Here is a 15,704-nt window from a genome sequence, read left to right as displayed (position 1 = left end):
CCCGCATGACCCAACCATGACCCTCATGACCCCCCCGTGACACCGCATGACCCCACCGTGACCCCCATGAGCTCACCGTGACCCCCGCATGACCCAACCATGACCCTGCATGACCCCGCCATGACCCCACATGAGCTCACCGTGACCCCGCCATGACCCCACATGAGCTCACCGTGACCCCGCCATGACCCCACATGAGCTCACCGTGACCCCCGCATGACCCCGCCGTGACCCCCATGAGCTCGTCTGGTCTCACCACTGTCTCACACGACCTCTTCTGCTCTCCAGGATGAAGATGAAGAGGAGAACAGGGACGCGTTTGACGTCCAGATATCGGTGTCGGACCCGGAGAAAGTTGGTAAGGAGCTTTCGTGACGTTTGCGCTCAAGCGTTCGTTGTAAGATCAAGAGACCTGGACAATAAATCAAACTCTGTCATGAATGTAAAACTACAGTCTTCATTAGAAACACTGAAGCGTTAAACATGTTTATTTTCAATCTAACGTCGCAAATTTGGTAAAACACAAATGTTTTATATGCACTCTAAAAAACACTGGGTTAAAGACAGCCCAACAGGACAGAACACATGTGGGTTCATTTCACCCAGCATAATGGGTGGATTCATTTTTACTATAGTAATAGCTTTTTTTAAATTCATACATTAATTAATGTTTACAGATTAACTTAAATCCTCTAAACGTAAAAAAAAAAATGCTCCACACCATCACTGGTTTGATGATAATTCCTTTATTATTGATCATATTTTACAGTATAGCATATTTTATTTAGTTTTGAATATATATTGCATACGTTTAAGTTCATTTAACAAATATTAGAAGTAAAAATTAAACATTTAGAAGTAATTCAAGCGTTACACAAAAACTACCCAAACGTTGGGTTGTTACGCCTGACCCAGGAGCTGGGTGACACAGACTCTACCCTGTTACGCCCGACTCTAGGGGAATATAAAACACTGAAGAGGCGTAATAAATAATCTTAGGTTGTGGAAATGGAATCACTCCAGTCGATAATCAAACACATACACAAAATCTAAGCAGAAAAAGTAATACATTTATTAAAGAATAACAAGTGAAATAAAGAGCATCTCTTCAGGGTGTCCCAAAGGCCAAAATAACAAACAAAACAATCTAAAAAAAAAAGAGGAGAAAATTAATAACCTAATCCAATAACAAAAGAAAAAGCATTTAACTTGCCTAACTCCCTGCCAGAAGCAGAGATCAAACCAATTTCAGAATAAAGCAGGCAGGACAGCCCTGCGCTCCACACTGTCAGGACACGTTGCTTAGACAAAGGGAAACGGTTTCAGATGTTACAAATGTTGCACGTTCACTTGAACTAGTTTAACATCACTGATACATTTGCTCATCGGCCGGAGGAGGGATTCCGGAGCTCTCGACCCGAGCACGACTGAACCGACAGTGAGTCCCAGCAGCGCCCTTATGAAGACCCCCCCCCCCCCCCCCCCGACTGGACAACCAGTGGCTCTCTTACAGCCCATCACTGGACAACCTGTTAGAAATCAGACAAAACCAGGAAGAGAAGCCAAACAACCCAAACACTGAGAAAATAACCCAGAAAACTGACCCAGAAGAGTGTGTGCGTACATACAGTCAAACCAAAGATTATTCAGAAACCATTTTGACATTGTTTCACTAGTGTGATCAGGACACTATAGTGCATTTCTGTAAGTGAGGAGAGCAAAATAAAGTAAACTGTGACATATTATACCCAAATATTCTTCATTCAGTGACTACCAGTGACATTTGGGACCAAAACTGATTCGAACACTTTGAGCTGATCATGTTTTGCTGAAGTGTGTTTTCTTTAATTGCTAATGCTCTTTTTACACACAGACTGAACACAATGAAGCATTGCTTGGTGATTGGTTGAGCTAAACTGGTATTATCTAATTGTGTAGTTAAATTTAACAGCTGACAGATATTCAACATAATTCATGTGTGAGACAGTCTAACAGAAGGACGGACAAAACCAGTCAAATATCAACTGAGTTCTGCTCATATTTCATTACCATTTTCTAAACTATAGCGAATAAACTGATAATGTGAGAAATGTTGAAGATGTCTGAATAAATGTTGGTTTGACTGTAAATATGTTTGTTTTCCAGGTGACGGCATGAACGCGTACATGGTGTATAAAGTGTCGACGAAGGTGAGCAAGACCTCTGGATTCTCATCTGAGATGATCTGGATCTGCGGTGACTCTGAATCGTGTGTGTGTGTGTGTGTGTGTGTGTTTGTGTGTGTGTGTGTGTGTGTAGACCGGCCTGTCCATATTCAGCAGAGACCAGGTGTCCGTCAAGAGGCGCTTCAGTGATTTTCTGGGTTTGCACAGTAAATTAGCCTCCAAGTACATGCACATCGGCTACATCGTGCCTCCTGCTCCAGAGAAGAGCATTGTGGGTAAGTTTTGCACGTGGCGTTCACCGATGATCACAGAAGTGTCCTGATGTTCACATCCATGTGTGTGTTTCAGGGATGACGAAGGTCAAAGTGGGAAAAGAGGACACGTCATCGGCGGAGTTTGTAGAGAAAAGAAGATCTGCGTTGGAAAGGTATTTTAAGAATTAAAACATTAACATTCAAATAAACATTTTATTAATATTTTAATGAATTAGATGCATTAAAAAATAATATTGAAAAATTAATACAAATAAATCTGCAAAAGAAGGGTATTTAAAAAATGTAATACATAAATCTTAAAATAAATATTTTTATATTTTTTAATGAATAATAATTTATTAAATTAAATAAATTATAAAATAAATTTAAATGTATTAAAATTCATCATATTAAATCTGCTTTGTAAAGGTGTATCAAAGAAATATTATAAATTATTTTTTATGAATATATATATATATATATTGAAATATGTTATAAATGTAAAAAATAAATGTATTTAATTAATATATATAAATTAATATTAAAATATTATAAATATTATACATTTACAAATTATTATAAATATATTAACATTTATTATGAATTTAAAAATCAATTAGAATTAAAAATAATTTTAACTTTAGTGAGGTATTTCAAAGAATTAATAAATACATATTTTTATAATTATTTATAAAAAGTTTAATAATAATTATTTACAAAATGTAACTAAGTAAATTATTATTACTACTAATAAAATAATGAATAATTAATAAATTAATACATAAATATTAAAATATTTTATTAATAATAATAATAATAAATAATATAGCTGCGAGCAGCGATTACTGCATCGCTGAAGCGATTACTTCATCGCTGCTCGCAGCTATATTTATATATATATATATATAAAAGACAGAAACTATTACTTGTCTTACCTTATTCTTATTTTATGATACACTCAAAATATTCCACAACATTGATTAACGTTGATTAACATTGATTAACCGGTGGTACCTAGTATATTTTTATATAGATACAATAGGCCTACCTGATTTTGAACACAAGAGGGCAGTATAGCACTATGAATGACATGATTTATTTATTTTTTGGATTAAAAAAATATTCTGCCTGTTTTTAAACTGATTCAATTATTAAATTGAAAAAAAAAGAATAAAATGGGTTTAGTTCTGATATTTGTATAATTTTATATAGAACTAAATGGTGTATAATTACATTTTTAGAAGATATGAGGCTTTTAGTGTTTCCATTTTTGACATTACTTTAATCCCTCGCCATAGCAAAACCGTTTGAGATATTTATTATCTGTTCACAATTTAGCATCTTTAATGTATTTTCATCATGTTGAAAAAGTTTGGTGGGAATAAAATAAACCACTTAAGAGGAGTGGGTAAAAATTCAGAGGCTGATTTTGCAAAGAAATCCACATTCAAACCAAAATATCTGACTTCCTGTTGGTCGGAGCTAATGACTGTAAATTAGAAAGTTGTCCGGCTCGATGAGACCAATATACGTACTGATTTTTGTAACTGTTGGTAAAACTAACCCCCCCCTACTTTTGTCAAAAGCATTTTGAAAGTGACACACTTCCTGTTGCCAGTTGGTGGCGCTATAACTTTGACTCACAATAGTTACATCCATCTGATCAGCCTCTTACCACGAACACACTCCAAACAATCCATAATAGCCGACTTCCTGTTGGGCTGGCGTAAAACTTGACCAAGGGAAAGTTGTTCGGCCCGATGAGATCTATATGTGTACTGAGTTTAATATTATTCATGCAAGCGTGTTTGATATATGGACCAAGTTTCCCCCCCCCCCACACACACACACACACAGAGACAGAGAGAGAGAGGGAGAGAAAATTCTCCAGAAAAATCCACATTCAAACCAAAATATCTGACTTCCTGTTGGTCGGTGCTAATAACTGTAAATTGGAAAGTTGTCCGGCTTGATGAGAACAATATACATAGTTTTGTTGCTGTAGATGAATCTAACCCCCCACTTTGGTCAAAAGGTGGCGCTACTGAGCCATTCCACCACACCCGTTTCTGAAACTTTGCACATGTCTACTGGCTAATAAATGTGATGTGTCTGTCGAGTTTCATGCAATTTCAAGCATGCTAAGAGTCTCAAAAGCATCAAAAAATAATATTAAAGTTCGATGCGTTGCCATGGCAACAGTGTCTAAGATATCAATAATCCTTTCACAGGTCTACATCTGCTGTGGGTCTACATTATACACATAAAGTTTGAAGCAAATCGGGTAAAAATAAGAGCGTGATTTCAAAGCATTTTGAAAGTGACAAACTTCCTGCAGCCAGTTGGTGGCGCTATAACTTTGACTCACAATAGTCACATCCATGTGATCGGCCTCTTACATCGAACACACTGCTGAAGTTTCATCAAGATCAGATAATGTATGCAGAAGTTATAACACACTTCCTGTGTCCCATTATTCGCCATAAATTCGTTTCCTCGCCACGGCCAAAAAGTTTGGTGGCGATCGGATGAATTCCCTAGGAGGAGTATTTCAAATTCCATTGTATGCGTTTTCCAAACAACGTATAATAACCGACTTCCTGTTGGGCTTTTGTAAAACTTAGAGCACGAAAGTTGTTCGGCCCGATGTGATCTATATGTGTACTGAGTTTCATATTATTACATGCAAGCGTGTTTGATTTATTGACCAAGTTTTCGGACACCATTCCAGGGGGCGCTGTCGAGCCCCCCTGCCACGCCCGGGTACCAGCTTCAGTCCGGCCCTGATGGCCGCGGGTTCTGACGTGTGTGCAAAACTTCAAGAGTTTTTGAGCATGTTAAGGGCCCCAAAAGTGGCAAAAAGGCAGAAGAAAAATAATAATAGAAAAAAATAATCCTTACGGAAACAATAGGGCCTTTCAGGGCTTGGGCCCTAATAATTAAAAATATTAATATGAATGAATTAAAATTAAATAAGTTCAAAATGTAATACTTTTTGTTAAGAGTTAATCAATATTTTAATATTTTAATTACATATTTTTAATGAATAATAATAAAACGAAATAGTTTAATGATGTTTTTAATGAATAATAATTGGTTAAATGTTAGAGTAAGTCAGAGGTCACATGTTCAGAGGTCACATGTTCAGTCTTCATTAATTCTCTGATTGTAAGCGTCTTGTTTCCTCTGCGTCTCGTTTTCACTGTTTTTCCTGTATTTCAAAGATCACTCGTGTTCGGTGTTTTGTGGCTAAAAGGTTGAGCAAGAAGTATTAGATAAATAATTACGCTTGAGCTCGGGAGGTTTGCTGCTGTCGATGCGCTGCTGGTTTTGCACAAACTGATGAATCGAATAGAAATTACAGTTCAGTGAAGCGCTGACATTTCTATGGCCTTTTTATCAGGCCGTCGACTGACGTGAAGGTCAGCGGTGTGTGTGTTGAAGAACTGGTGCTGATGGACGTGTGTGTGTGCAGGTATCTGATGAGGACCGTCAAACACCCGGTGCTGCTCAAAGACCCAGACGTCCTGCAGTTCCTGGAGAGTTCAGAGGTAAAACACAAGATCCCCATGAGCTTCTGCTTCTCCAGGCCTTCACTGGCTCTTACTTTGCTAAAAAGTGTATATCTATAAATATATAGAGCCTCGTACACCGGAGTCAGCTGTCGGTGCTGTGGATGAATAACCAGAAATACCAGAAACATATAAAGTCCTGCTCTGCACACTGCTGAGTTTTCAAAATCACTAAAATATTTTGACACGCAATATTTCAGTCGAGTTTTGAAAGATATTTAAAAAAAATATATTTTAATTAATAATAATTCATTAAAATAAATAAATAAATAAAACTAATTAATAATGACCTACTTTGGTTTGCTGTTGTAACTGTAATGGACCAGTGTTGTTTATTCTATCTGTCCCTATACAAATAAAACATTAAATAAAATAAATAAATAAATAAAGGTATTTCAAATTAATACATGCATATTTGAATAGAATATTTGTAATTAATAATAACTCATTAAAATAAATACAAAATGAATCAAAAGTAATCGAAATAAATCTGCTCTGAAAAATTATTATTAACATAAGTATTCATTTATTAATAAGATAAATATTATAATATATTTTTAGAAATGTTTTTAGAAAAACTTTTTTTTTTGAAATAAGTAAATCAAAAATAAAATTTCAAAGGTATTTCAAAGAATTAATAAAAAGAAAAATATTTTTGCAAAATATTTTTAATTAATAATATTGAACTAAAATAAATGAATGAATTGATTCAAAATAAATAGATCTGCTTTGGAAAGGTATTTCAAAGAATAATAAATAAATATTAAAATAACTATTTTAACAAAATATGTTTAATTAGTAATATTGAACTAAATAAAATAAATAAATAAATGATCTGCTTTGGAAAGGTATTTCAAAGAATTGATGTATTAATAAAATAAATAAATGTTACAATATATTTAAATAAAAAAATCATAACAATTAATTAAAATAAATAAATAAATAAAAATAAGTATAAATAAATATGCTTGTTAAAGCTCTCTCAAATGATTAATAAATAAATATCAAAATATTGTTAATTCATAATATTGAACTAAAATAAATAAGTTAAATTAATAAAAATAAATCTGCTTTTGAAATTTCAGCATTTCCACAAATTACCATATTTAGAGGCGTGGCTGTTATTAATTATTACTAAGAGCTGATTACTCATAACTCTGAATGTATGAAGGTTGATCTCAGTGAAATGTGTGTGTGACTCGAGTGGTGTGCAGGATTAATGTGTGTGTAGTTTACACTCTTTACTCTGGTACACAGAGAAGTGTGTGTATAATGGAAGACTCGTAAAGCGCGATTGAAAGCTATTTTTGCGCGCGGCCCTCTGAGAGTTTTCCAGTGTGAAACGTATTAAATTGGACCAGCATTGAAATGTATAGGACTGGAGAAAATCCCGGTGCGCTGGGAAACGCTTCCCGTGGGATCGGATCTGTTAACCGGTTTGTTTGCCCTTATTTGTCATGTTCTGCAGCTGCCGCGAGCGGTTAGCACACAGGCGCTGAGCGGCGCCGGAATATTGAGGATGGTAAACAAGGCGGCCGACGCTGTCAACAAAATGACAATCAAGATGAATGAATCGGATGCGGTAAGAGTCTGATTTCTGGACTTGAATAATGAGACGAATTAATGAGCTGCTCTCTGGCTTGAGACGTGTGTGTGTGTGTGTGTGTGTGTGTGTGTGTGTGTGTGTGTGTGAGAGAGAGGTCATGTGACGTGTCTGTGCTCTTTATACACTGACTGCACTGTTTAATGTTTACAGTGTTGCAAATGTAGAGTTAAATACAGAAATGCATTGTCATTTTACATATTGCATTTCAAATTGAATATTGCTACCCATAAATACAGCTTAGTATACAGGAAAACTGTAAAAATAAACAAATACAATAATTAACTGGAATCAAATAAATAAGAACATTTATTAAAATAAATTTAATATAAACTTGTTTTATATAAAATATATGCATAAATAAATTGGATTCGTATAAATAAGAATGCATTAACATAAAATAATATAAATTTGATTTGAATAAATAAATAAATTGTAATCTAATAAGAAAATGTAATAAAATAAAATAACAAATTAAATTTAAATAAATAAATAAAATTGTAATCTAATAAGAAAATGTTTTAAAATAAAATGGCATACATTTGATTTAAATAAATAAATTGTGATCAAATAAGAAAATGTTTTAAAATATATAAATTTGATTTAAATAAATTGTAATCAAATAAGAAAATGTAATAAAACAAAATAATATAAATTTGATTTAAATGAATAAATAAATAGGATTAAAATAAACATGAAAATGTATTCAAATCAAATAACATACATTTGATTTAAATAAATATATGAAGAAATAAATTGGATTCGATGTGTATTGTGAAAAGCGCTTTACAAATAAATGTGAATCGAATTGAATTCAAATAAATAAAATAGTAAATAAATAAATTGTAATCAAATAAGAAAAAGTATTAAAATAAAATTAATATAAATTAATTAATTAAAATAAATAAATAGATAGGATTAAGATAATCAAGAAAAAATATTTAAATAAAATATACATTTGATTTTGTAATCAAATAAGAATATTTATTAAAAGAAAATTAAAATGTATATAAATTTGATTTAAATAAATACATCTTGCAGTAAAGTACTATAGTGAGTAGAAAATAGTACTATAACATAATAGAAACTAAATATGTTGAAATGTAGTTTTTGCCGGTGTAAACGGGGTGTGTACAGCGTCTGCAGTGTCGGGATGTGTGGACGAAAGGCTCGTTCTCGTCAAGTGTTTCTGTGTTTGTGTGTTTGTGGACGCAGTGGTTTGAGGAGAAGCAGCAGCAGTTCGAGAATCTGGACGTCCAGCTCAGAAAGCTTCACGCGAGTGTGGAGTCGCTGGTGTGTCACCGGAAGGGTGAGAGAAGGGTGCTTTATCAGTGATAGTGATGATCCTAAACAGGAGTTCGGGAAACTACGGTTTTAATGTTTGTGAAAGAAATGTTTCTTGAGCATCAAATCATCATAGTAGAATGATTTCAATTCAATTCAATTCACGTTTATTTGTACAGCGCTTTTCACAATACACATCATTTCAAAGCAGCTTTACAGAAACTGCATGAGTCCACATTAACATGAAGAATAGTGTGATCTCCGTGATGTTGGTCCGCAGAGCTGTCGGTGAACACGGTGTCGTTCGCGAAGAGCTCGGCGATGCTGGGAAACTCCGAGGATCACACGGCTCTGTCGCGAGCGCTGTCTCAGCTGGCCGAGGTGGAGGAGAAGATCGACACGCTGCACCAGGATCAGGCCTGCAACGACTTCTTCATGTTCTCCGAGCTGCTGGGAGATTACGTGCGGCTCATCACCGCCGTCAAGGTGAGCGCAGACACCGCAGTTATTAAACTACTTCATCGTACAGCAGGGGTCGTACACGCTGCTTAAAGGGATAGTCCACACAAAAATGAACATTAGCCCAATTTTGGATGATGGATAGATGCACTTTTATGATGGACAGATGCACTTTTATGATGGACAGATGCACTTTTATGAAGGACAGATGCACTTTTATGATGGACAGATGCACTTTTATGATGGACAGATGCACTTTTATGATGACAGATGCACTTTTATGATGGACAGATATGATGGACAGATGCACTTTTATGATGACAGATGCACTTTTATGATGGACAGATATGATGGACAGATGCACTTTTATGAAGGACAGATGCACTTTTATGAAGGACAGATGCACTTTTATGATGGACAGATGCACTTTTATGAAGGACAGATGCACTTTTATGATGGACAGATGCACTTTTATGAAGGACAGATGCACTTTTATGATGGACAGATGCACTTTTATGATGAATATATGCACTTTTATGATGATAGATGCACTTTTATGATGGACAGATGCACTTTTATGAAGGACAGATGCACTTTTATGATGCACTTTTATGAAGGACAGATGCACTTTTATGATGGATAGATGCACTTTTATGATGGACAGATGCACTTTTATGATGGACAGATGCACTTTTATGATGGACAGATGCACTTTTATGATGGACAGATGCACTTTTATGAAGGACAGATGCACTTTTATGAAGGACAGATGCACTTTTATGATGCACTTTTATGAAGGACAGATGCACTTTTATGATGGATAGATGCACTTTTATGATGGACAGATGCACTTTTATGATGGACAGATGCACTTTTATGATGGACAGATGCACTTTTATGATGGACAGATGCACTTTTATGAAGGACAGATGCACTTTTATGAAGGACAGATGCACTTTTATGAAGGATAGATGCACTTTTATGATGGACAGATGCACTTTTATGATGGACAGATGCACTTTTATGAAGGATAGATGCACTTTTATGATGATAGATGGGTTAATTTTCATTTTTGGGTGAACTATCCCTTTAAAGTGCTTGAAGTGCTTGAATTTGACTTTTTCAAATGTAAGTCCTGTAAAACCCTTGAAAACAGCCATTATGTGCGGCTCATCACCGCGTCAAAGTGAGTGTAGAGACAAATAAGATCCAGATTCAACCTGTGTTATTTCAGTTATTAAACTACTTCTTGCATCATACAGATGTAAAATCACTCATTCAGGGTTTGGACGAGGTGCTTGAAGTACTTGATTTGACTTTGTTTGGCGTGTGGTTTGTCTCACGGCTGGTCATGTGACGCGTCATGTGTCTGCAGGGTGTGTTCGACCAGCGAATGAAAACATGGGGCAAATGGCAGGAGGCGGAGATGATGCTTCAGCGGAAGAGAGAAGCCGAAGCCAAACTACAGTACGCCAACAAACCCGACAAACTCCAGCAGGCCAAAGACGAGATCAAGGAGGTACAAACAGAAATATGACACGACTCTCATGGATTGATATTATTCGTCCCAATTCACACACTTATGCACTGACATTTTTATTTATGCACAAAAAACAAAATAAAAGTTTGGCTTAACTTGAAGAAATTGTGACAGAAATATTTTACTATTGTTTATTACAATGTTCCTCTCAAAGTAGTAATAACAACAATAATAATACATTATTATAATTAAGGTAATATCATTCAACCAAATTATTTTTTCAGTCTTAATTTACAAAGTATAGTACTTACGAAGTCTGTTGTACAGCACCTTATTTGACAAATAAGAATATTTTGTTGTAAATTTGATAAATAGATTTTTGAATTATTTTTAATATTTTTAATTTTATTAGACACCATTTTTAATGATAAATTAATAAATTGTATTGCTCATTTGCATATTCATAGAACCGCGTATACTAAATAAGGCAAGGTTGTCGAGTTACATTCAAGATATTTTAAGACATTTTTTTTTTACATGTCATTTTGGTGATCAAAGATGAGTTTTAAAGGATAAAATTATTGACTACTGGGGGATTTTAAATTTTTGAAATTAATTTAAAAGTCTAAAAAAACTAGGTTTTGGTTTTTGAATTGATATTTCGAACATTTTGTAGAATAAATAGTGCAAATATTGTGTTGAATATTCCAGTGAGAAAGAGTTCAGAGGATGATGCACGTAATTAACAACAAAATAAATCTGGAATGTTGCAGCTTTAATTACATAGCCAAAGTGGTTATTAAATAATGGATGACAAGATAACCTTTTAACCCTCACACACTAGCTGGTCCTACATAGAGCGTAAAGCGTCATTTCAAGGGTTCAAAGGTCTTTCATTGTCATTCCATACACATTTTTATACGAAGGAACGAAACTAAGTAATAAGATCCCAGTCAAAACACAAGATAAAAACATTAATCAATAAAAACATTAGAAACTAGGGTGTATGTCTAAGCAGCTTCATCAATAAATAGCATAATAGCAATAAAAAACACTAGAATTGACAATGCAAGAATAAAAACAGTGCAATAATTAGTAATTAATTAGGACATAACTAGTCAAATATTATTGCACATAAAATGTCTAAATAATACTGTTAAACAAAACATCAAAATTCTATTACTGCTATATTTTTGGGACACAGCTTGAGTTTGTGAGCAGCGCCGGGGATGATGGGAACTATCCCGCATGTTTATTTCCCTTCGGTTCATTCATATCTCGAATGTTTCCTCAAACCACGACAGCTGCAAGAGTTCATGACAGTTATTGATTCTTTTAAGCATGAAACATTTTCAGCCTCTTTAATTTCTGCATTTCCCCCGTCACGCCCCACGAAGGAGATCGAGGAGGTAGGACTGTGGCTTTGCTTTTATTTGCTGTCTTCATCATCACGCCTGCTCTTTGACACTCCTCATGACACTTATATTTGCATTATGCAGATCAAAGCCTAATTATGGATTCATCAGACGCTCACGACATGCTTACAAACACACTACATCTCTCACTTTAACAGCTGAGTTGTGTGTTTAATGTGCATTGGCTGATGTCCTGTGTTGTTTATCTGTAGTTGTTAATGCAGGATTCATTATAGATCATCACTCTCATCCCATAAATGATAATCATGCGCTCACTAGATCTTCTGACCTGACGTGACTTTGTTTATTCTGCTTGAGACGGACCGTTTTCCAGCTCTTATTCCTAAAGCATGTCTCGTGTGTGTGTGTGTGTGTGTGTTTAGTGGGAAGGTAAAGTGCAGCAGGGGGAAAGAGATTTTGAGCAGATCTCTAAAATCATCCGGCGAGAGGTTGGAAGATTCGAGGTGAGTTCAGCTGTCAGTGTGTGTTTGCTCTCGCCGTTAAAGCCAAACGCTTGTTTCTCTGATGAGTGTCTTTTTCTCCTCACAGAAAGACAGAGTGAAGGATTTCAAAGTCGTCATCGTTAAATATCTGGAGTCACTAGTTCACACACAACAGCAGGTGCGTGTTCATCCCTCGAGCTGTGCTGGAAATACTGCTTATAAATCTCTCCATCACCAAATACTGGATTCAATCTTTTTATCAGCTCATTTTCTTTCATTAGCCAAACCTGTGCTAACTGAATGGATGAGCAAAGGCAGTGAGTTTTAGTCCAATGAAACAACATTAACTGCATTCTTACACTGTGTCCTGGCCAGACACACGATAAACCGCGTCTTTTCCATGTTAATCAGAGTTTTTGTCTTAATTAGCCGCGACGGTGATACGCGACAATTCGATTTTAGAAACGGTTGTATTTCTGTGATGCCGTGGCTGAAACAACAACATACAAAGTGTGACAATGATAATATCAGCTACTGATTATGTGCTTTATTTAATGTTAAATCTAATGTGAGTTTGAAGATCATTTTGCGTGACCTTTATAGCCTCTTCTGATTGGCTGATTTTTTTATTGATTTGGTTGCGAGTGCAGTGCGCTTGCAGAGAGACTCCGCCCACACGCTCTTCTGATTGGCTGATTTTTTTATTGATTTGGTTGCGAGTGCAGTGCGCTTGCAGAGAGACTCCGCCCACACGCTCTTCTGATTGGCTGATTTTTTTATTGATTTGGTTGCGAGTGCAGTGCGCTTGCAGAGAGACTCCGCCCACACGCTCTTCTGATTGGCTGATTTTTTTAATGATTTGGTTGCAAGTGCAGTGCCCTTGCAGAGAGACTCCGCCCACACACTCTTCTGATTGGCTGATTTTTTTAATGATTTGGTTGCGAGTGCAGTGCGCTTGCAGAGAGACTCCGCCCACACACTCTTCTGATTGGCTGATTTTTTTAATGATTTGGTTGCGAGTGCAGTGCGCTTGATGGGTTTAATGGGTTATTTAAATTCTTTCTAGTGATAAAGTATGTTTATGAGCTGCTTAATTCATAAAATTGAATCAGAATAAAATTAATTAAAAAAAAAAAATTAATTAATTAAAGCTACACCCTGAAAATATTCCCATGATGGAACTCCAGAAAGGAGGATTTGTAGAATTTTTGGTGTAAAGTAAATCCTCTCCGGGTTAAAGTGACCTAAACGCATCATGAGGGGTTAATGGTCAACCAATCAGAGTCAAGAACCGTGTTCTCCTGAACAGATGCCATGGAAAAGTTCATGTGTTGTTTCTCTTGTCTCTGTTTTTCAGCTAATAAAGTATTGGGAGGCGTTCTTACCTGAAGCCAAAGCGATCGCGTAAGCGGACGACTCTCGGCTCATCTTCTTCTTTATTCTCCAGTAATGATCCTGCAAGAAAAGCTGCACAGACTTAATTCAACTCTAATGAAAAGCACTACAATAATAAAAAGCATCTCAATCTCTTCATCCTTTGTTTGGTGTGTAAAGATCACCGCTGTCGTTCTTCACTCAGATGATCCGGAGGTTCGGATGAATGTGGCATTAGGCAATGATCCGGCAGGGGAAGGCCTTCTGTTCGCTGTTCTCCGTCGTCTCGTATGTACAGAATGAAGCATTATTCTCTTGATCCGTATTTAAGAGTATCAATAATAATCGCTGAGGCTTTCGGCAGCTCGTGCGCTCTGGACTCTGCTGCTCGCGTCCACTATATACATATGTATATTTTTTTATTTTGCTTTGTAGCCTGAAATTTTGGAACGTTTCAGTTGATTCATTGTAACAGATTTTTTAATCACAAGTATTTTTTACTCTACATTCCTGTGCAACAATATCTGAACCTTAATAAAGGAATGAATCTGTATCAGAACTCGACGTCATGTTTTTGAATATAGTGAATATTCGTTTTTCTAGTTCTCCTCTAAAATGTATTTTTTTATATGAAAGCTTGTTTGTTTCACGGAACAAAAAATAAACAAGGCAATTGTGAATTTTTATCTCAAAATTCAACTTTATACTTACAATTTTCACTTTTTTTCTCACTATTGCAAGTTTACTACATTCAGGTGTTTTCTCACAATTGTGAGTTTATATCCCACAATTCAGGCATTTTCTCACAATTGTGAGTTTATATCCCATAATTCAGGTGTTTTCTCGCAATTGTGAGTTTATATCCCACAATTCTGACTACTTCTCGCAATTGTAAGTTTATATCCCACAATTCTGACTTTTTCTTGCAATCGCAATTTTATATCCCACAATTCTGAAGTTTATATGCCACAATTCAGGCATTTTCTCGCAATTGTGAGTTTATATCCCACAATTCAGGTGTTTTCTCACAATTGTGAGTTTATATCCCATAATTCAGGTGTTTTCTCACAATTGTGAGTTTATATCCCACAATTCAGGCATTTTCTCGCAATTGTGAGTTTATATCCCACAATTCTGACTACTTCTCGCAATTGTGAGTTTATATCCCACAATTCAGGCATTTTCTCACAATTGTGAGTTTATATCCCACAATTCTGACTACTTCTCGCAATTGTGAGTTTATATCCCACAATTCAGGTGTTTTCTCACAATTGTGAGTTTATATCCCACAATTCAGGTGTTTTCTCACAATTGTGAGTTTATATCCCACAATTCTGACTTTTTCTTGCAATCGCAAGTTTATATCCCACAATTCTGAAGTTTATATGCCACAATTCTGAAGTTTATATTCCACAATTCTGACTACTTCTCACAATTGCAAGTTTATATCCCACAATTCAGACGATTTCTTGCAATTGCAAGTTTATATCCCACAATTCTGACTTTTTCTTGCAATCGCAAGTTTATATCCCACAATTCTGAAGTTTATATCCCACAATTCTGAAGTTTATATCCCACAATTCTGAAGTTTATATGCCACAATTCTGACTACTTCTCGCAATTGCAAGTTTATATCCCACAATTCAGACGTTTTC

At 35.5% G+C, this 15,704-nt stretch overlaps 1 protein-coding gene across 1 annotated transcript in view; it reads left to right on the top strand.

The window, feature by feature from the left end:
* snx2 (sorting nexin 2) overlaps positions 1–14,608 on the top strand; it is a 17,997-nt gene extending 3,389 nt beyond the window's left edge. Inside the window, exons 4-15 of the mRNA XM_084086675.1 lie at positions 289–358; positions 2,146–2,189; positions 2,299–2,440; positions 2,514–2,592; positions 5,895–5,970; positions 7,460–7,573; positions 8,810–8,903; positions 9,159–9,364; positions 10,713–10,856; positions 12,616–12,696; positions 12,782–12,853; positions 14,033–14,608. Coding sequence (XP_083942801.1) covers positions 289–358; positions 2,146–2,189; positions 2,299–2,440; positions 2,514–2,592; positions 5,895–5,970; positions 7,460–7,573; positions 8,810–8,903; positions 9,159–9,364; positions 10,713–10,856; positions 12,616–12,696; positions 12,782–12,853; positions 14,033–14,083 — 1,173 coding nt within the window. The 3' untranslated portion in view covers positions 14,084–14,608. The remainder of the gene's footprint in view (positions 1–288; positions 359–2,145; positions 2,190–2,298; positions 2,441–2,513; positions 2,593–5,894; positions 5,971–7,459; positions 7,574–8,809; positions 8,904–9,158; positions 9,365–10,712; positions 10,857–12,615; positions 12,697–12,781; positions 12,854–14,032) is intronic.
* The last annotated feature ends 1,096 nt before the right edge of the window (positions 14,609–15,704 follow it).

Source organism: Abramis brama (genome assembly GCF_963993115.1).
Source record: "Abramis brama genome assembly, chromosome: 16".
NCBI lineage: Eukaryota > Metazoa > Chordata > Actinopteri > Cypriniformes > Leuciscidae > Abramis > Abramis brama.
This window is presented reverse-complemented; position numbering and strand designations above follow the sequence as displayed.